The sequence below is a fragment of the Canis lupus genome, chromosome 4, assembly GCF_003254725.2.
Source record: "Canis lupus dingo isolate Sandy chromosome 4, ASM325472v2, whole genome shotgun sequence".
NCBI classification, from domain to species: Eukaryota; Metazoa; Chordata; class Mammalia; order Carnivora; family Canidae; genus Canis; species Canis lupus.
In genome coordinates this window covers 13,013,520-13,035,347 of record NC_064246.1, presented here as the reverse complement: position 1 = coordinate 13,035,347, position 21,828 = coordinate 13,013,520, and the positions used below count along the sequence as shown (strand labels likewise).

At 40.4% G+C, this 21,828-nt stretch overlaps 2 protein-coding genes across 2 annotated transcripts in view; one reads left to right on the top strand and one right to left on the bottom strand.

Annotated features, from left to right (window-relative positions):
• ANK3 (ankyrin 3) overlaps positions 1-21,828 on the top strand; it is a 673,376-nt gene that overhangs the window by 96,266 nt on the left and 555,282 nt on the right. The gene's annotated exons all lie outside the window — the stretch shown is intronic.
• LOC112651922 (neurensin-1) lies at positions 1,080-3,246 on the bottom strand. Its single transcript, XM_025435281.3, has 2 exons — positions 2,803-3,246; positions 1,080-2,691 (listed from the first exon to the last, which is right to left on the bottom strand). Exons 1-2 carry the CDS (start codon positions 2,997-2,999, stop codon positions 2,292-2,294), a joined length of 597 nt encoding a protein of 198 aa, XP_025291066.1. The 5' UTR covers positions 3,000-3,246; the 3' UTR covers positions 1,080-2,291.

Below are 21,828 nucleotides of genomic sequence, written 5' to 3'. Positions count from 1 at the left end.
AAACTCTGAAGCTTAATAATAGGCATGGGGATGTTATCCTTTTATTCATTCAGTTTTGAAATGTGAATTTTAGGTTTCTCCAGCTTTACCAAAACTAATTAAATATGCAAAGATAAACAAATTAGTCTTATAGTTACCAGAATATTAATAGGATTTATTGCTAGAGGATGGGATTAGAAGTAATTGTTAATTTCTCTAAACTTTTCCTTATTTTCTAAAATTTCTGCAATGAATCTGTATTTTGTCATAGAAAGGTAGTTACTTCAAAATGTATATATTTAGGTATATATTCATCCATGTGTTCTTTCATTATCACATAGGTATTATTTGTCTAATCTAATTTAGTTTAACAATTTTGATAAAAATTTATACAATTTTTATGTATAATTTTGATGCATGTTTTGAAAGAAGAGCTTGTGTTTGGATTTTTATAAGTTTTGTAATAACAGGCACCAATTAATCAAATATAATTATTTTTAAGATTTTATTTTTAAGTAATCTCTATACCCAATGCAGGGCTTGAACCCACAACCCTGAGATCAAAAGTCATATGCTCCACTGACTGAGCCAGCCAGGGGCCCCCAAATTATTAAGTATTTTTCAGGAAATTTGTGACTATGACCAGGGAAAACATTTAATAGGGAAATCAGTACAAAATAGAGCCCTGAATCTTGTCCATCTCTTCTTGTCACCCCAAACCTGTTCATTGCTTCACATTCCCTGTAGTAGATGACTGTATTATCAGCCACCCAGTTGTTTGTGTCAGGAACTTGGGAGTCCCATCCTATCTCCTATACTTATCGCTATTAGCAAATCCGAAATATCTCAGGGATATCCATTTCTTGCTGTCACCAAAGTAGAAGTCACATCATTATCTCTAACCTGGACAGTGTTGCAGTCTCCTTTCTGGTCCCCCTGTCCAGTCCACTCTCCACACAGTCATAAAACATGTGCCTCTCTTGGTAAAACCCATTGTACTAGTCATCGCATTTATATTCTTACCAAGGCCTTACTTCAGTCCTGCCTCCCTTTTGGTTCCTATCTTTATCATTTATTCTGTTCCCATTCTCTGCTATTCTTTTTTTTTTTTTTTTTTTTTTTTTTTTTTTTTTTTTTTTTTTTTTTTTTTTTTTTTTTTTCTGCTTGGTCACATATTTTATTTATCCAGTGAAGGAAGAAAGAAAAGAGAGACAGAACTCGAAGGTGGCACAATTTCTGAGAGAAATCCAAGGTCACATGTTCCTTAGTCCAGTTTGAATCCACAGATTAAGTCCAAGTGCATAGGGATGAGACGAGCATCTTGCTGGAGAATAAAATATCTTATTTGAGAAAGAAAACCCTTTTTAAGGTTAATCTCTACTCACGGGTTTCTTATTTGAGGATGGCTTACTTTGGTCTTTATAAAAACATGACAGCGCTCTATAAACTGCTCAGGTTGGATATTGAAAGGTGAGTAGCTGCTGATTCGGAGATTTTCTGAGAGTTGGGCTCTCAGACAGTCCCACTGAGGTGTGAGCCATGGGGATATCACAAACATGTCCCCAGGGAGACATGATGACGGCGGCAAAAGAGGAATCTCGGCCACCACATCCAGGATCTTTGTCATACAGTTGGGGAAACTGAGGCCAGGGGAGGTTAAACGAATCCCCCAGGGTCACACAGCTAGTTCATAGTCCTATCTCATTCCCTGGCTTCTGGACACCGCACAGACACTCCCAATATCAATCTCTTCCCTAAGATTCTAAAATTGGCAATATTAGCTTTTCAGGTGAAAACGTTGGAAAAACCCAAACAGAGCAAAACAAGATTTGTGGAGAACTCCAATAAATTCGTATCCAGTCTCCGTAACCTCGGGGGAAGATAGAGTTGAAAGACTAATGTTGGGGTCAAAACCAAGGAGCTCGATTTTTCTACGGACACACGTGACGATATCTTACACGTAGTGAGACAGGAACGGAAGGAGCACCACACAAGGAAGATCAGGAGACCAACATGAGAAAGTAAAACACAGCACGTCAGCCGTCGGTCACCTGGTCTAAACTGCTGGGTGCTCTCCCCGGGGTGCGCGGGAAGCAGCAGAGCATCACGGCGTCTGCGGGGGGAGCTCCCGAGGGCACCTGCCGGCCCCGAGCGCCCCAGAAGCGGTGCGGCGCATCCCTGGGGTCTCCGCCCCGCCGCGCCCCCGAGCCCCCCGAGCCCCCCGAGCCCCCCGAGCCCGGCCGCCCTGAGCTCACGCCCCGACCCCGACCCCGGCCCGCCCACGCCGCGTGGGCACCGGGACCCCCAGCGCTTCAGGAGGCCGACACGGGCTGGACACTGTGCACCCTGGACAGAGTGACCGGGATCTTGGTCTCCCCGGGGCCCGGAGCTCTCGTGATGGGCTGGGCGGGAGGCCTGACGTCGGCGATCCGCTCTTTGAACTTCTGCTGGAAGAGCTTCTCTTCCTGGGAGCAGCTCCTCACGAACACGGACATCAGAAGACACCCCGCCATGGACGTGCCCCCCAGGCAGAAGAGAACCGCCCCGGCCAGCTTGCACGCGTCAAGGGCTCCGTTAAACTGCACGGCCTGCGTGTCCACCACCACAAAGTCGGCTTCCCCGAAGGCTTCGATTTTGGGGGGCACCAGGAAGCCCACTGCCAGAACGGTCAGTCCAAGAATCACAAAGACTGTGCCCGAGATGAGCCCGACCAAGTTGCAGAGGCAGGGCTAGAAGCCACAGAAGGGCCCCCAGGCCATGTCCTTTCTCGGCTCACATGGAGCCACTCGGGGTTTCCTTGCGCAGGCAGATGTTGAGAAGCCCTTCCAGAATACTGAGCTCCACCTATTAGGGGATCTCTGGATCTGGAAATCATCCTCATACTCCCAGATTGAGGTGGTACAGTCCTCATAAAACTGGTGCAGGTAGGACCGGACTCCATAGCGCTGGTAGTTACCCTCAGTAGCAGTCTGTGCCTGCTTGGACCGACAGATGTTGCTGCAAGAACTCATCCTTCGCATCTTTGAAGTCTTCCTCTTTCTCTTCTCCTTGTTTAGCCTTTGACCTTTCTTTTCAATGGCACATCATCCTTCAAATCTGCCGCCTGCGATCCCCCGACCCGTGGAGCAAGTGCAGCCGGCTAGCCGCAGATCTCTCGCAGGGGTCCCATCGCCGCCGCCGCCGCCGCCGCCGCCGCCGCCTCGGCTCCCGCGTGCAGAGCTCAGCCCGCGCGTGATTGACAGCTGGGCGGCCCGCGCGCTCCAGGCCGGCGCGGCGGAGGCGGGCCCGGAAGGGCCACGTGCGTCCGCGGGGCGCGGGGCGCGGGGCGCGGGGCATTCTCTGCTATTCAATCCTACTGACATCTGTGCTATTTTGTCAACACATTAAAGGCTTTGCTATTTAAAGTCTGTCTGTCTGTTTCTCTCTCTCTTTTTCTCTGAATAAACTCTGCCCCTAACATGGAGCTTGAACTCATGAGCTTGAGATCAAGAGTTGCAGGCCCTACCCACTGAGTCAGCCAGGCTCCCCTGCTATTTGAGGTCTTAGAATGGCGGTCCCCTCTACTTGGCTGTCCCTGTCTGCCCATGGCTGGCTCCTTGCAAGGCTCATTTCATAGTCCCTTCCTTCAGGAGGACTGACTATGCACACCCTGAGCTGACTAGCCCATTTCTTCTCACAAATCCTTTCTGTTCACTTTACTCTGCTGATTTCCTCTGCGCCACTTTCTTTCATCACCTTTGTTTGCTTATTTATTTTTTGACACTATCTGCTAGAACATAATATGCTAGAACATATCTACCTTGTTCTTTGCTGTAACACCAACAACTGGCAGTGTATTAAGTGCTCAATAAATGATTGTACATCGGAATGGTTCATAATGGGCATGGAGTTTTATGTTGATCTTTATCATTAACTTCGATATTTTAAAATAAAAATATAAAGAGGAACATTTTAATTCTTTTTTTTTTTAAGCCAAGACAATTAATTTAATGTTTTCCCTGAGTGCTTATGTATGTCTAGCACATTTTGCAGCAAACTGGTAATGAGGAAGAGGCAGGTATCATGCCCTTTGACAGATAAGAAACTGACACTCAGATTAAATGGCGTGTGCACGTTCACTGGCTGGTAAATGACAGAATAGGAATCATAGAGGCTTTAGTGGCCTTTAAATGTAACATCCTTTTGTGAAAGAGAACCTGAGGCTTTTAGAGGTTAAGTGATCAAAGTTACACAGCTGGAACTCTTGAAAAGAAGAGGAACCGGGAAAAGAATGAGATTTAAACAGAGTGCTCCTGAGTCATTTCTACTGTTCACTTTGCATGATAGCATGTAAGTGTTCTGCAACTGGGAAAATATATCCATTTTTATTAAAAATTAGGGTTCTCTATTTTAAAATATGAGGAACATATTTTCACACTTAATAGTATATTGATGTGAATTCCTCAAGTCCCATAATAGTGTTTTTTTTTCAGAAAATATTTGAAATATACCTTTTAATTTTCTAGCTAATATGTCTTTAGACTGTATTATTGTTTGTTAACATACAAAAGCATCTATGACATTTGTAATAGATGTTACATGAGCTTTTTGGTTTCCAGACATCACCTCTTTAACTCTCTGTTGCTATGGGTTTTCATTAGTATTCCATGGAGCCTGGGTTGCCATAGAAAATGTGTAGTTGTAGAGGAGTTGTCATGGCAACAGTCCGCCATTATGTGTCTTTCAATATCAGCTAGCTGGAGATGATAGTGAATCTGAATATTTGTTTTAGGAGTCCAATATTGAAAGATAAGACAAACAATATTTTAATATCCTGGTCATCTCCCACAGATACTTTAAATATGATGCTTGTTATTCAAATAAATTAAATAGAAATGAAAGCTGCTGTAAAAGCTAGTTTTTAGCAGCCATTTAGCTTCATCTCTGGAGACACTAAAAATTCAAATTGCCATAAATGTTTGACATGCATATAAACTCCCATGGAATAAAGCTCCTTGTCAAATAAGCATAAGTTTTTGTTTTAACCAGCTTGGCTTCTTTCCGACCTTGGATAATAGCAGCTCAGGTACCTGTGAGAAGACAAGGAGGAGGAAGAGTAGTTTTTGTCTTTGAAATGCAACTCAGAAATAAAGAAAGGAAATCACCCAGTGACTCATGGCTCAAAGTGGCTTTTCAAAAGAAAGAAAAAATCAGAGAAACTATTTTCAGTAAAATGGCAAATCCTTTGGTTGAAGAGAAGTTTTAAACATACTATTCGAAAACATTTTGATATATCTAACCCTGTAGCAATCATTTTGAAATTCCTAACCTATTTGTTAGGCATATTATGTCAGTTACCTACAAATAACCTTTGTTATTTTTATCTTGATAGAGTGACACACCATTATTTTGTCACAAGGGCAAGTAGAAAAAATGTTATAACAGTTCAACAAATTAGATGTATGTGTATTAGGGATTTTAAAAAGATGTGTGAACTTTAGTTTTTACCATTTTAGTTTTATGATCTGGCTTAATTTTTTTTTTTTTTTTTTTAGTTGCTCCTGTGCTCTGAGCATTTGTGTTCCCTCCATAGTCATGTGTTGACACCTAATGTCCAATATAATGGTATTAGAAGGTTAGACCTTTGGGAGGTGATTGGGTCTCTTAAAAGAATGGGATTAGTGTCCTTGGTGTCCTTCTACTTGTGAGGACTCAGTTAAAAGACAGCCATCTGGGATCCCTGGGTGGCGCAGCGGTTTGGCGCCTGCCTTTGGCCCAGGGCGCGATCCTGGAGACTCAGGATCGGGTCCCACGTCGGGATCCCGGTGCATGGAGCCTGCTTCTCCCTCTGCCTGTGTCTCTGCCTCTCTCTCTCTCTCTCTCTCTCTCTGTGGGACTATCATAAATAAATAAATTTAAAAAAATTAAAAAAAAAAAAAGACAGCCATCTTTGAATCAGGAATTGGGTCTTCACCAGACACCAAATTTGCTAGCACCATGATCTTGACTTTCCAGCCTGCACAACTGTAGGAGATAAATGTTGGCTGTTTATAAGCCACCCAGTTTGCATGAACTAAGACATTTACCAAGCCTTTCTCTAAAGTTGCGGAAGACGTGATGTTAGTACTCCTTGCTTTGTTTTATTGAAGCCACGTAGCTCTAGAGCTCTCCAACAGTCTTCTAAAGCTGTTTCTTTTGGGACATATGAAGATAGCCTTTTCTCCCGGCTCAGCACAGAATCATATGGTCATAACTGAGTAATTCAGAGCATTGGTGAGTACATGAACTGCTTCTGGATAGCCATGAGGAGTGAGTACTGCTTCTGGGTGACCATGGGGCATCCAAGAGAAAAATATAAAACCAAACTGTGTTTTTACATAGAGGCAGTGTGTAGAGTTGGATAGAAGATATTTTAAAATTTGATCTCTAATCCATGATGTTAATATATCAAGTAACTGTCTTGCAAGGAGTAGCTTCAAGAAAATTGGGAGTAAAATACTCTGAATTGCCAAGCGACAGAGTTCTCAAACAATGATGCTTACCTACAAATGGGATTTGATATAGTCCTTCTGGTTTAACAGATAAGGGAATTAGTAACTTAATGGGTAATATCAATCTAGGATGGGAATATTGAGTTTAGGATAAGAATAACATTAAAAACTTGGCATTTAGTGAATTTAGGGTTTATTGTTGATGAGGCATTCATAATGTTTTGTATATATTCATTTTCTCTGGCATAGGGTATCTCAGAGCAGTGCTGTAGTTAAAAGCAGAGAATGCTTCTCTGCCTCAAACATGGCTATTTGAGGCAGAAAAACAATGCTGTAGTTAAAAGCACAGACTTTGGAGTCAAGCTTCCTGTCTATGATTCCTGGTTTGATCATTTACTAGGTTCTGTGATATTGGACAACTTAACCTCTTGGGATCTCCATTCCCTCATTGTATAATGGGGATAATAAGAGTCACTATGTTCTAGGTTGTTAGGATGATTAAAGGGATTTATGTTTGTTAAGTGCTTGGGATAGGAACACAGAAAGTACGATTTAGATGTGTTAATTAAAGTGGAAAGAAGTAGGAAGGTTGGGGTTCAGAGTTACCCAGCTGATGACGGTTGACCAGAGGGTCAATTCCAGATGGAATCAAAGATTAATTCATGTTGAAGAAGTCAGACAAACAGTATCATAAATAGTGCACTTGTTTCAGTTTTTTCAGATTTAAAATTACATGCAGGACGTTGGCATAACATCGGTAGCCTTTTACACTGTTTACCAAGATTCCATTTGCTAGCAAGTCCACTCAAATGCAATAAGGGTTTATTAACCTTGATCTTTATGCTCCTCAGTCCCTGTACAGAAGCTTTTGGCGCAGAAGTTACAATTTCTTTTTTTTTAATGGCAGAAGGTAATGAGGTCAGATAGAATTTGTCATGATATATTATCTTCCCTTACCTGCCTTTTTCTTTCTCTTTGATGGATTTTGACTCAATACTTAACAGAAAAACTAAACAGGAGACAAATATACAAAAAAAAAAAAAAAAAAAAAAGGAGACAAATATAGTTCTTACCAGAGGTTGCAGTTTGAGCCGAAGGCGGCGCTAAACCGCTGAGCCACCTGGGCAGCCCAGGTTAAATTCCTTTTATTGTAATGGATTGAGGTTGTCTATTTAAATCAGATATCAGAGTTAATCCACAGCCCTGATTCAAACTCGGTTGTTTCTGGTCTGGTGATCCTGGACTGAATGAACTATTTACTATTTCTCACTCACTGCTTTCATGCTTTTCTGCCTTTAGGCCTTTGCCTTTGCACCTAAATTTGGTAAATCTCAAGGCAAGGCTCTGATCTCCTCTGTGTTGTCTTTTCTGGATTTATAACTCCCCCCAGCCCATCTCATTCAATCCCCATCCAATCCCCACTTCTAACCCTATGTGGGCTTGGAAAGCTATCCTGCCATCATCTCGGTCTCTTGCTAGCCGGGCCTCAGTGTGACTGTACACCAGTGTTTGCAGTCAATACCCTGCTGTAACTTCAAACAGGTGCATGACCCCCAAACCTCTGTACCTTTAACCAGGCCCACTTCTACCATGCAATCCTGTTCCTGCTGTCTTTTAAAACCTGGGGCTCCTCTTACTTTTGAAATTCTGTCTGGCAGCTAACTCCGGGAAATGAACAAGGGGTGGTGGAAAGGGAGGCGGGCAGGGGGTTGGGATGACTGGGTGACGGGCACTGAGGGGGGCACTTGAGGGATGAGCACTGGGTGTTATGCTATATGTTGGCAAATCGAACTCCAACAAATAATATACAAAAAAAAAAAAAAAAAAAAAAGAAAGACATTCTGTCTGGGTCCCAGCCTCTCCCTGGCACCAAGACTCAGTGTTTCGGAAGTTCTGTGAATTCAGTATAATTAACAAGAGTCATGCCCAATGCTTTATTGAAGGTAGGGGATTATAATTAAATGGCTGGGAGTAGAATTTATAAGGCCCTTGAACTTGGATAGAAAATACTTCATTTCAGTAATCTCTAGGCCAAAATTTAGCTTTTCATTTAATTATGAATTTAGGTCAGAAATCACAGTAGTGCTACTAATACCTGTGATTCTGTTATCAATAGTAATTATGAATATTTTTATATTATATTACAGTTGTTGAGATATCTTGAAATACCATTTATACTCTTATCTACTTCAAAATTAGTTATTAGATCAGCTACTAGATCATACAATTTAATGCATTAATAAAAAAGCACTAATTTTATCATAAAATTGTTTTAAAATATTTTGATATTTTTATCAAATAAAAAGTGGGTGGGGGGATGAGTGAAATAGATGAACAGAATTAAGAGTATACTTATCGTGATGTGCACTGAGTAATACATAGAATTGTTGGGTCATTGCATACCTGAAACTGGTACAACATTGTATGCTAATTATACTTGATTTTTAAAAAAGAGGTGTTACTAAGAATAACATATCTATCAGGAGAAGTTCTATGTGTATCCTGATTGCTGTTGTACCTCCGCATCAGGTTCAGTTATTGAATAAGCTCAGTAAAAAAAATTGTTGAAAGTCTATTTGATAACTGATTTGCTGGGTTTGTTTCTTTTTTGCAATTCTATTTTATTTTATGCTTTACAAGTACTATTTTGAAAAGGGCTTTAGAGGCTTCACCATTTTGCCAAAGGGGTCCATGGTCTATAAGATTAACCATTTGTGTTCAGAACCCCTGTTTTCATGTTTGTATGATACCAAATATCATATAAAATTTGATAGCCATAATAAGATTTGAATGGTACTGCTTACTTTTTTGCTTATTTTAAAGTGTGAAAACATGGCTTTTATTTAAGAACTTTTAACACAAAAATTTTTAACACTGACTGAAATGTTAGTGGTTAAACCTTTGGGCGCTCTCTCCGGGAGCACCTGGGATTGAAGTGCCAGGTCAGAGCCACCCAGCCTATTTTCTTGTGGATTATATTTTTCCTTGAGCATTTAAAAATATTTATGTATGCCTCAGGTATTATTTTAGCCAGTACTTTATCTCAGTACAAAAATGCTGTAATTTGACAAGAACCCCGGATTCTTTTCAATATTTATTTATTTATTTATTTATTTATTTATTTATTTATTTATTTATTTATTTAAAAAGAATTTATTTATTCATTCATGAGAGACAAACACACAGAGACAGAGATGGAGGCAGAGGGAGAAGCAGGCTCCTTACATTGTGAGCCCAATGTGGGACTCAATCCCAGGCTTTCAGGATCATGACCTGAGCCAAAGGCAGATGCTCAACCACTGAGCCACCCAGGTGCCCCTTCAATTATTTTAATATAGAGAGATAAAGATTAGGAAAAAGTTTAATCTTTGCACGTTTGCATTGCCTTCTAATGTGATTGCAGATAACACGGACCTGAGCAAGCTTGCCAGCAATTTATCAACCAGGATTAGACTGAAGATATTAATAAACTGGAAAAATGGAGCTAGGAGGTGAGGGGGAGGATGAGCCAGGTATAATCAGACCTCGTTGAGCATGTTCCTTCGTGCCTCCTTTCAAGTCAATTAGGTACTTGGGAAAAGAACTGATTTTGACAATCTGTAGCCACATAGCAAAATGTTCTCAAGCTCTCTGGGTCATTTAAAGATTGTAATTAGTTAGACGTCTTACTTTTGACCTCCATTGTCTTGGAGAATCGTATACTTTCTAAATAAAGAAATTAGCTAGAGAAAATGATTTAGTTATGCTCTATTTACTGTCTTAAATTCAGTTATCTTATTATGTCATAACTAACCACCCCAAAGCCTACTGGCTGAATGAAACTGTGTTTTTACCTCTCATGACCCTGAGGGGTCCTCTTAAGGGCCAGAATCACCCTGTGCACAGCATCGTTTATGCTGTGTTTTGTTGGCAATGAAAGATTCCCAGGGGTAAAGGAACAGACCCACTGGTCGATGGGGACATTGGCACAGGGAAGGAGAGAGCTGGAGGTACCCAAACTCCTCATTTCCCCTGCTGTACCCTGCTTTCTCCTCAAACCAGCTCTTGCTTCTCATTTCTCAATTTGTATTTCTTTTTTTTTTTTAATTTTTTTTTATTTATTTATGATAGTCACAGAGAGAGAAAGAGAGAGAGGCAGAGACATAGGCAGAGGGAGAAGCAGGCTCCATGCACCGGGAGCCCGACGTGGGATTCGATCCCGGGTCTCCAGGATCGTGCCCTGGGCCAAAGGCAGGTGCCAAACTTCTGCGCCACCCAGGGATCCCTCAATTTGTATTTCTTAATAAGTTAATTAATTCCTTTCTCCCAGGCTAACTCTCTTTAGTTTCTTATATGTAATCACATCTGTATTTATTTATTTCTCTGTAGAGCTGTAGCATCAGTGCCTTTTCAATTCTACCGCTGTTTCTTAGGCTTTCCTAAATTCCCCCTGCACTGTCACAGAGGGTTTTCTTATCGGTTGTTTTCGATTTGGATGTCTCAAGACCACCTTCATTTCTGAGGCACAACTGCGAGTATGGGTTCCCAAGGTCACCCTCAGGTTTGATAAGCCATTTGAGAGACTCCCAGGACCCTGAAAGCTGTTGCATGCACAGTTGTGATTTGTTACTGTGATGGGATGCAGATTCAGATCAGCCGAGGGAAGACATGCTCAGCCCAGGGCCTGGGAGGATTCCAAGGGCTGGGCTCTGCCTTCCTCCCCCAGCCCCATCACGGGGCCACAGGTACTTCTCCCAGGAGCAGTGTGCGAGAACACGCACAGCACTGCCAGCCAGAGACCTCACTGAGTATTGGTGTCCGGAGTTTGCGCTGAGACTCAGTCATAAACTTGGTTGGTCACACAGACGTCGCTGACTGCTTCTGGGCTTTACCATTGTCTCCAGTCTCTCCCGAGATGGAGCAGATAGTGCGTGATGGCATCATTCGTATAGCATGCGTTGATCCCAATGTCAACAAAGACACTTAGCGGGCAGACTGTTCCAAGGGTTTCAAGGCCAGTTCCCAGGAGCAAGGGCAAAGGCTAGACCGCTTTCTCTTTTTTTAAAGATTTATTTATTTATTTGTGATAGAGAGAGAGAGAGAGGCAGAGACACAGCCAGAGGGAGAAGCAGGCTCCATGCAGGGAGCCCGACGTGGACTCGATCCCGGACTCCAGGATCATGCCCTGGGCCAAAGGCAGGCGCTAAACCGCTGAGCCACCCAGGGATCCCCTAGACCACTTTCTAAGTAAGGTTAACCCTTTACTGCAGAGCTCCTTTATCTCTTTCCCTCTCCGTTCCACCTAACATGCGCTTGCCAGGTAAATCTAATGAACAGTCTTAGCCATGTCATTTTCTTCTCCACAGCCTCTGTGTTTTATTTGTTCCTATGTTCAGAGTTTACAGGTCATCTTGATTATAAATACTCTTTTTTTTTCTTCAGTCCCATAAACCAGTAAAATATCAAAGTGGTCCCAGATTATATAATCACCCCACGTTTTCCTAACTGGTCTTTACCCCTGCTGTCTTCTCAACCTGCAGTGCCCTTGCCCATTCAAAATCTTTGTGGTCTCATTCGTGTGCCCCACTATCATAAAGCCTTAATTGCTTAAAATAGATTTATTTGATTCCTCTTTGGATCTCTTTCCTTGTATATCTCCATGACACTTGCTATGATCTGCCTTGCATTGAAGTTATTTTTGTACCTGTCTTATTCTCTTTATTAGATAGGAAGCTCCTTCAGAGTAAGGATTGTGCCTCTTCATGTTCCCTGTAGAGGCCAAGTTAATGCCTGGAAACCTGGAAGGTACAGAATATGTGCAGAATTTAGTTGTGCAGAATTTAATTCCTGTCTTTTGGAGAAAATCCAACAAACATTTAATGTCATAAGAACAAACTCCTTAAAATGGTGGCTTCTCCACTTGCTTAGGTGCCAAATGAATGTTATAGATAATATGCCCCCTGGGGTCTATCTTGGATGGCTGGTTAGGGAGCTCCTTTTGAGGATTTAATTGTGTTTTTAAAGAGCTGAATTCACATGAGTACATAAACACTAACACTGAGTTCTGTGGTCGGTGTGCAGCACTTGGCACTATGGATAAATCAGTGATTTGGGGACTCTAACCTAAAGGATCTGATTGGGTCTTGTTCCCAGGGTGAAGAATAACTATATAGAATTCATTTAACTTCTCTCTTCCATCTTTAACCCTCTCTTTCCCCTTGCCATGCCTTATACTGAGAGAGCTCTTTTAATAGATTCATTCTTATAATGAATATGTATAATGATTCAGAGTATACTCCATAAACATGTACTTATTAGATACTATGTCAGGTGTTGCAGATATAGTGGTGAACAATACAGGAATACTCCTTGTCCTCATTTTCTCCCTCAGAAGGGATTTAAAAAACTAACTTTCAACTCACTAATTTCCCTAACAAGTCTGTGAAACAGGAGACCTAAATGGTATCTGTCTGCAGTAGCTAAAATTAATTGAGCACTTACTATGTGCTAAGTACTCTCTCTATATATTACCCCAATTCTTACAATGTTTTGGTAGCAACCTAATTATTGTTACATTATAGATGAGGAAGCAGAGGCTATGTTTTAGGCTTGCCTCCTTTAGAACTTGCACTTTTTACCACTGTTTAATGGATTACTACCAGTAGGATAGACATTGCCACCTTTAGCTGCAGTTCACTGTGATCTTGCATTGTTATTCTAGCCCAGTGATCAAACATAGCTCTTGTCTGTGTTAAAAATCTCACTTTGAATGAATACCATTTACATTGATATGGATGGAACTGGAATCCATTGGAGAAAGATAATTATCATATTGTTTCACTCATATGTGGAATATAAGAAATAGTGAAAAAAACTGTAAGGGAGGGGGGGAAATGAGTGGTGAAAAATTAGAGAGGAATACAAACCGTGAGAGATTCCTAACTCTGGGAAACAAAGGGTTGCAGAAGGGGAGGTGGGTAGGAGGCTGGGGTAACTGGGTGATGGCATTAAGGAGGGCACATGATGAGAGATGAGCACTGAGTGTTACACTATATGTTGGCAAATTGAACTTAAATAAAATTTTAAAAATCTCACTTTGAATTGTTACTATATGATCAGCTGAGTGAATGGATCAAATTCATTAACTGTCCATAGCAGTAATACTTATCTTTGCTCCTTACAGGGTCATATATTGCTTGCATATCATTGTGGAAAAAGAAGGAATAGATGATACTAAAAAATATTTTTTAAATTGCTACAGGTTGCTAAGGATAATTGTGCCACTTGGAATTTTCCAGTAGTTTAGGATAAACACATTAGTTGGTCTACGTTCAACAAGTGAATTAAGATTTTTCTAGCACGTTGGTTGACATTAGGCTTCTCAAACCTTCCCTGAATCACACGACTCTCAGGAAGGTCTGGAATGCTGGTTTGTCAGTGGTAAATTGTTGCACTGTTCTCTAATGCAAGAGTCTGATGAATGATGAGTACTTAAGTTTATTTATTCAAGTTTATTTGAAATAATGTATTTGGAGACCTATACTTACTTCTTGCAGGAAATGTCCGATTCAGGACAAAACAATCTAGAATTTTAATTATCTTAATGAGTAAGGGAAATAGTATTATTTAAAAGAAATGTCTTACTCTTCTAACCCCTAAAGGTCTTTAAAGTACTACAATCCAGTAGGCACTTCTTTTGAACATATTGGCAGGTGCATTTGTGAATGTAAGTGAACACACTGCATTGTGTTGCCTTGCATAGTTGAAGTGGAGAAATATTTGCTCAAATTGCTTTTTTTCTAATTCAAGCTGTGTTATTTCAGTAGACTAGATGGAGGGAAGTTTGATAGAATGGCTAAGTGTTGGGCTCTGAAGACAGAATTGGGTTTGAATGTTATCTTTGCTACATTATAAGCTGTAGAACATTGGGTAATTTAATCTGAGTGTCAGATTCTTCATCAGGAAAATGAGAGTGATAATAAATCCTCCTACCTCATGTTTAGTGGATTAAATGTTTTGTGTTTGGGTGTATGTATTAGATACCCTCTAGCTCTAAAAGGTTAATGACTGTTTTATTTATATTTATTGGAGAAAGTATCCATTTTCTTTCCTTGTACTCATTTTTAAAAATCACCACTTTAAGACAATAAGTGATCTGGGTGATTAGCATTGTTGCTAAATACAAAAGGGCTACTGCCAGGAGGAACTAAATACAACAACACAGTGGTCTCTGAACAGGCTTGTTTTCAAGATGTTGAACTTAATTCTAGCAGTCCACATACATGAGTTTTGAATTCAAATTGAATTCTTGGCATCAAGTGAAAATCTTTTGGAAACTATAAGTTACTGAAATTCTGTGGATTATGGAGCCACACAATCTGGGGTCAAATGTAAGCTCTGTTATTTTCTTACTTAATTTCTTACTTTGTCTCTTCCTCAATTTCCTTAGTAAAATGAAGATAGTAAAAGCACCTATCTCACAGGTGAGGGCAAAATGAGATGATACTTGTAAAGCGTTTAGAACCGTACCTGGCACATAGTAAGAATTATGTAAGGATTAGCTCTTATTATTTTGTATTAATGGTACTAACATAGCAAAACTTGATTTGCACACAACCATAATGATGGGTGTGCATTTTATTTTATTTGTTTGTTTATTTTTATTTGTTTATTTGTTTATTTTTTTAAGTAGGCTCCACACCAGTGTGGAGCCCAATATGTGGCTTGAACTTACCACCCTGAGATCAAGACCTGAGCTGAGATCAAAACTCAGACATTTATTTGAGTCATCCCAGTATCCCTGGATATGTAGTTTAAATGATGGATGGACTAATTATTGCAGACACTGACTAATTGATTGTATACATAAGAAATATGTTAGACATGGAAAAGTCAGAAATTCAAGATCTCCTTGGAAAAAGAGTCATTATTTAAAAAAAAAACTATAAGATTATATATAGTTATTGTAAATGATGATTTTTTTAGCATTTGTAGCAATATAATAACCTCCAATCCTTCCTTTATAAACTCAGATATGATTTGATGTATATTTTCCTGGTTATTGAGTCAAGGAACAAATAAAAGTTGTGTAGGACAGTCTCAAAGTGTTTACCATGAACTTCAGAATAGTCTGTCGGAGAACGGTTGCTGGGAAATGAATCATGATGGCCTCTGTGGCCTTAATAGAAATGATAAAAGTTAGTAACCAATGGTCCTAGAGACTGTAGGAGTCAGTTTCAGGAAGAGGGGAATTTTGGATTTGACAACAGAAGTCCTGGGTTTGAGTCTTATTGCTGCCACCTATGAAAATATAACTTGGGGTAATTCACTTGTTTCTTTGCTCATTAGGTTCCTCTTTTACAAAATAAGAATGATAATCACTACCCTGATGTTCTCACAGGATTGTTTTGTAGGCTCAGTAATAGACTGGGTAAAATTTCTGGACATGTATATGATCGTGCTATTTTTGTTAATGTCAAGACAAGACAATGTCAAGAGCTAAATGTTTTTATTTCAGTATGGAACTGTGGATACATGCCTTGGGCTATGTGAAGAGAAAAGCAGAAGGGATATTTTCTATTTATTCTCTATTCTACAAATTTAGATCTATTACATTTAAACCATTATTAATTTAATTTAATTTAATTTAATTTAATTTAATGTAAGTTATTCTAATTTTATCACTTTTCCTCACAGCGTATGATTTTGACCTGGTTGGTAGAATGAGAACAGAGGGGAGAAGCTTGGGTTGGGGGCTGGATTAAAGGTGAGCAGAGGTTCTTGTGAAGCATACAGGTCATGAGTTCAAGCCCTGCAATGGGCTCCATGCTGAATGTGGAGCCTACCTAAAATAATAAGAGTTAATCCTTATACACTTATTACTATGTGCCAAAAGGTGTGGATAGGTTTTGTTAAGCCTTTGTTTGGCAGATGAGGCCTTAGCAAGATTCTCAGACCTCTTGTGGGGTGGTAATAGGGAAAGATGATAAGATCAGTATGTTTCCAAGTACAGAGAGGTTTCCAAGTACAGAGAGCATCTGGGGTTCCTGTTAGGAAAAGGAGAAATCTGGCCCATGAAGGAGCTCTCATAGAAGAGGGTAGAACTACTGCAGAGATAGAGTGTGGTCTGGATCATTGCCTTCTAGGAAAAACTAAGGTCAACTTTGAGATTTTTTGAAACTGCAACTTTCTCCTTATCTTCATTTTAAAATTTCCTGTCAATTTTCCAGCAATTGCCAAAGTTAAACTATCCTAGAGCAGAAAGACATATATTTATTTGGCATCAGGCCAATGGAAGGAAGACTTGCCTTTCTGAAATGCCATGGGTCAGAGGGAGGGAAAACTTCAGAGTCTGGCTGAAAAGAAAAGCAGGTGAGTCAAATCTCCTTTCTATTTGGCATTTGCTCTGACAGGCTCATTCAGCCCTCATGGATATAAGGAAGAGGAAGAGGTCAGTAGGTACTACTTAAACCTTCTACTCCGGCTCTGTCCTTTTGCCCTGCTTTCTATCACCACCACCATCTGATCTGCTAACTCCCAATCTTCTTTCTTCAAGAGTTTCTATTTTACTTCAAAGTCCTGCCCTTTTCTACCCTCAGTAACTGAAAGCAATGGAAGTTCTTTGTTCTCTCCACATAGGGCATAACTGGGGAGGAGTCACAGCCATGTCTCTGGTATCTCCTACTAAATTCTCTTTCTCAGACAAACACTGATGAATATTGAAGTATTTCTTTTTTCTTTTTTTTTTTTTTTTTAATTTATGATAGTCACAGAGAGAGAGAGAGAGGCAGAGACACAGGCAGAGGGAGAAGCAGGCTCCATGCACCAGGAGCCCGATGTGGGATTCGATCCTGGGTCTCCAGGATCGCGCCCGGGGCCAAAGGCAGGCGCCAAACCACTGCGCCACCCAGGGATCCCTATTGAAGTATTTCTACAGTAATAACTGATGATGTACATTTCTTCAGATCAGCTGAGAAATTAGCCATTCTTTCTTACGTTGCTTTTGTAAGAAGATGTTTTATAAGATCTAAATGAATTTTTATGGCTAAACTTGGAACAAAACAAATGATTGGGGTGTGCCTTGGTGGCTCAGTTGGTTAAGCGTCTGCCTTCAGCTCAGGTCATGATCCCAGGGTCCTGGGATTGAGTCCCACATTGGGCTCTCCGCCCTGTGGGGAGCCTGCTATTCCCTCTCTGTATGTCCCTCCCCCCAGCTAGTGCTCTCTCTCTCTTTCACATAAATAAAATCTTAAAAAAAACCCACAAAAAACAAGTGGCTGAAGACTGACTATATTATAGAGTGGTAGCATTGTTGCAATGGAAAAGGAAAATGTAACCAGACAACTCGGGCATGCATTCAGGCCCCATGTCCTGGCTATATGACTTTTGGTAGCTCATGTTACCTCTTTAAAATTCCTTTTCCTCATTTGGATGGAAATAAAAATAATGTCAAAAAACAGTATTATCAAGATTTCAGTATTATAAAGACTACCTGGTTTAAACCTATAGCCAACATCAAACTCAATGTTGAGACTCTAGAATATTTAATATTTTAAGCAGTTAAAGGCAAGGATATCTATGTTCATCATTACTTTTATTTTTTTTTAAAGATTTTATTTATTTATTCATGAGAGACACACACAGAGAGGCAGAGACATAGGCAGAGGAGAAGCAGGCTCCCCCTGGGGAACCTGGCATGGGACTTGATCCCAAGACCCAAGGACCAAGACCTGAGCCAAAGGCAATGTTCAACCACTGAGCCACCCAGATGCCCCTGTTCACCATTACTTTTAAACATCATTTTGGAAGTTCTGGCCTATGTAATAGCATGTGCCAAAAAGCAAGTGAGAGAGAGATGAGTTTGGAAAGAAAAGACCATTCTAAGAATAACTGAAATGAAAAGTGAATTGAGCCTATGTAAAAACAAACAGGTGGGAACAATCAAGGCAATTTTGATAAAGTAGTTAGAGATACTTTTCCTACCAAGTATTATGTATACTATCAAATTTATCCTGTGAGCACAAGAGATGACAGATGGTAAGAGGAAGACAAATAGCCCTGAATCTGGTGTCCAGCCGCTGACTTGCTGAGCATATGTGCTATGGTAGGCACTGAACTAAGTACTTCCTGTAAATTATCTAGTTTGATTCTTACCACAAAACTGTAACATGGGTGTTATGATGCCTGTTTTATGAATAAGGAAACTAAGGTTTAGAGAAATTAAAAAACACAAAACAAACAAAACAAAACTTACCCGAGTGCCAAAGCTGACACTAGGGCAAAGATTGTACCTCAAAGCAATTGCTCTCAAAGTAAATTTTATGCAGATGATGAATGAGTGATTTTACCAATGATGTTGGAGGCAAAGCTGAGGTAGGGTATTGTCAGAAATAACATTAAGTACTTACTTCACACCATACCTAAGAAATTCTACACAGGTCGATAAAAAGGGCCAAGGGTAAAAGTTGGTAGCAGCAGTTGGAGGGCAAGTAAAAGAAATAGAAATAGCTGTTTAATTGCAGTTGGACTAGGGAAGAACTTTCTAAGTATACAAACCATGGAAGAAACCACAGAAGAAATGATTGATAAGTCTGCATAAAATTTAAGCTTCTGTGCATCAAAAACCAAACCTGAATGCAAATAAGATGAAGGCAACCGAAAATATACAACTAAGATACACAAATGATTAATATCTTTATTGTACAAAGAGCTCTTACAAATCAATAAAAAACCCACAGATTTCCTAAGTAAAAACGGTCAAAGGCAATAAATAGGAGAATTACCATGAATTTTTAAAATTGCTCAGAAGTACTGACAAGAAAAAAATAACTAAAAGTAGACACCATTTTCACTGTGAAGTAAAAGAGTATTTAATGAAATTGTTAAGATACATTTGTGAGAGATTTGAGAAATAGGAACTGAGATGCACTGCTAATAGTCTTTTTGGTTGGCAACCTAAGGCACATCTCAGAAATACTGTAGGTTTGGTTTCAGGTCACCACAATAAAGTGAATATTGCCATAAAACAAATTTATGAATTTTTTGCTTTCCCAGGGCGTATAAAAGTTAAGTGTACCCTATACTGTAGTCTGTTAGGTGCAGCACAGTAGCATTATCTTAAAAAATATACATAGTTTAATTGAAAATTACTTTATTGCTAAAAAATGCTAACCATCACCTGAGCTCTCAGTGAGTCATGAACATTTTTGCTGTTGGAGGGTCCTGCCTCATTGTTGTAGCTGCTGATCGGGATGGTGGTTGCTGAAGGTTGAGGTGGGTGTGGTGATTTCTTAAAATAAGACAACAGTGAAGTTTGCTGCATCGATTGACTCTTCCTTTCATGAACGATTTCTCTGTAGCAGTGATGCTGTTTGATAGCATTTTACCCATAGTAGACCTTCTTTCAGAATTGGGGTCAGTCCTCTCAGATGCTGCCCCTGCTATATCAACTAGATTCATGTGATATTCTAAGTCCTGTGTTGTCATTTCATCCATCTTCATAGCATCTCCAGGAGTAGGCTCTATCTCAAGAAACCACTTTTCTTTGCTCATCCATAAGAGGCAACTCCTCATCTGTTCAAGTTTGGTCACAAGGTTGCAGCCATGCAGTCCCATCTCCAGGCTCCACTTCTAATTCTAATTCTCTTGCTATTTCCACCACACCTGCAGTTACTTCCTCAGAAGTAGGAAGAAGAAGAAGCTTTGAACCCCTCAGAGTCATCCATGAGAGTTGGAATCTACTTCTGCCAAACTCCTGTGGATGTTTACTTAGGTTTTGATCTCTTCCCATGGATTATGAATGCTCTGAATGGCATTGGGAGTGGTGAATGCTTTCCAGAAGGTTTTGCACTGATTTTGCCCAGAACCATCAGAGGAATCCCTATCTGTGGCAGCTATAGCCTTAAATATATATATATTTCTTAAATAATAAGACTTGAAAATCAGAATTACTGGGGTTGTTCAGTTGGTCAAATATCTAACTTTGGCTCAGGTCATGATCTCAGGGTCCTGGGATCAAACTCCTCATTGGGTTCCCTGCTCAGTGGGGAGTCTGCTTGTCCCTTTGCGCTCCCCCCGCCATGCCCCCTTCTCCCCGCTCATGCTTGCATGTGCTCTCTCTCTTTCAAATAAATAAAATCTTAAAAAAGAAAATCAGAATCACTCCTTGATCCATGGACTACAGAGTGGATGTTGTGTTAGTGAGCTTGAAAACAACATTAATCTCATTATACACCGCCATGTGAGCTCTTGGGTGACTAGGTACATTGTCAATGAGCAGTAATATTTGGAAGGAATCTTTTTTTCTGAGCAGTAGATCTCGGCAATGGGCTTAAACTATTCAGTAAATCATGTTGTAAACAAATATGCTGTCATCTAGGCTTTGCTGTTCCACTAACAGAGCACAGGCAGGGAAGATTTAGCATAATTCTTCAGGGCCCTGGGATTTTCAGAATGGCCTGAGCGCTGGTTTCAACTTAAAGTCACCAGCTGTGTCTAGAGAGTCAGCCTGTTCTCGGAAGCTTTGAAGCCAAGTGTTGCCTTCTGTGTAGCTATGGAGGTCCTAGATGGCATCTTCTTCCTCTAGAAGGCTGTTTGTCTACAATAAAAACCTGTTGTTTAGTGTAAACACCTCACGAATTATCAAGATCTGGAGAACTTGCTGTGGCTTCCATGTCAGCACCTGCTGCTTCCCCCTGTATTTTGATGTTGTAGAGACAACTTCTTCTTCTTTTTTTTTTTTAATATTTTATTTATTTATTCATGAGAGACACTGAGAGGGAGAGAGGCAGAGACATAGGCAGAGGGAGAAGCAGGCTTCATGCGGGGAGCCTGATGTGGGACTCAATCCTGGGACTCCAGGATCACGCCCTGAGCTAAGGCAGACACTCAACCACTGAAACACCCAGGCGTCCCCATAGAGATGAGTTCTTTGTTTTAACCTCATGGACCAATCTCTGCTAGTTTCATACTTTTATTCTGCAGCTTCCTCCCCTCTCTTGGCCTTCCTAGAATTAAAGAGAGTCAGGATTAGGGTTTGTCTTAAGGGGATGTTTTGACTGGTTTGATATTCTATCCAGACCACTCAGACTTTCTCCAAATCAGGTGTAGGGCTGTTCCAGTTTCTTATCATTCATGTGTTACTGGAGTACTACTTTAAATTTTGTTCAAGAACATTTCCTGGGACCCCTGGGTGGCTCAACGGTTGAGCGTCTGCCCTTGACTCTGGGTATGATCCTGGAGTCTGGGGATCGAGTCCCACATTGGGCTCCCTGTTGTGGAGCCTGCTTCTCTCTGCTGGTGCCTCTGCCTTTCTCTCCCTGTGTATCTCTCATGAATAAATAAAGTCTTTAAAAGATATATTTTTTAAAATAAAAAAAAAGAGCTTTTCCTTTGTGTTCAC

What these genes read in the sequence shown, in the direction of transcription:
- LOC112651922 (XM_025435281.3), bottom strand. Translation starts at nt 2,999, where the DNA reads ATGCGAAGGATGAGTTCTTGCAGCAACATCTGTCGGTCCAAGCAGGCA. An exon ending in TGGAGCTCAGTATTCTGGAA is followed by an intron (nt 2,692 to 2,802) that starts GGGCTTCTCAAC and finishes CCTCTGCAACTT; the next exon opens with GGTCGGGCTCATCTCGGGCA.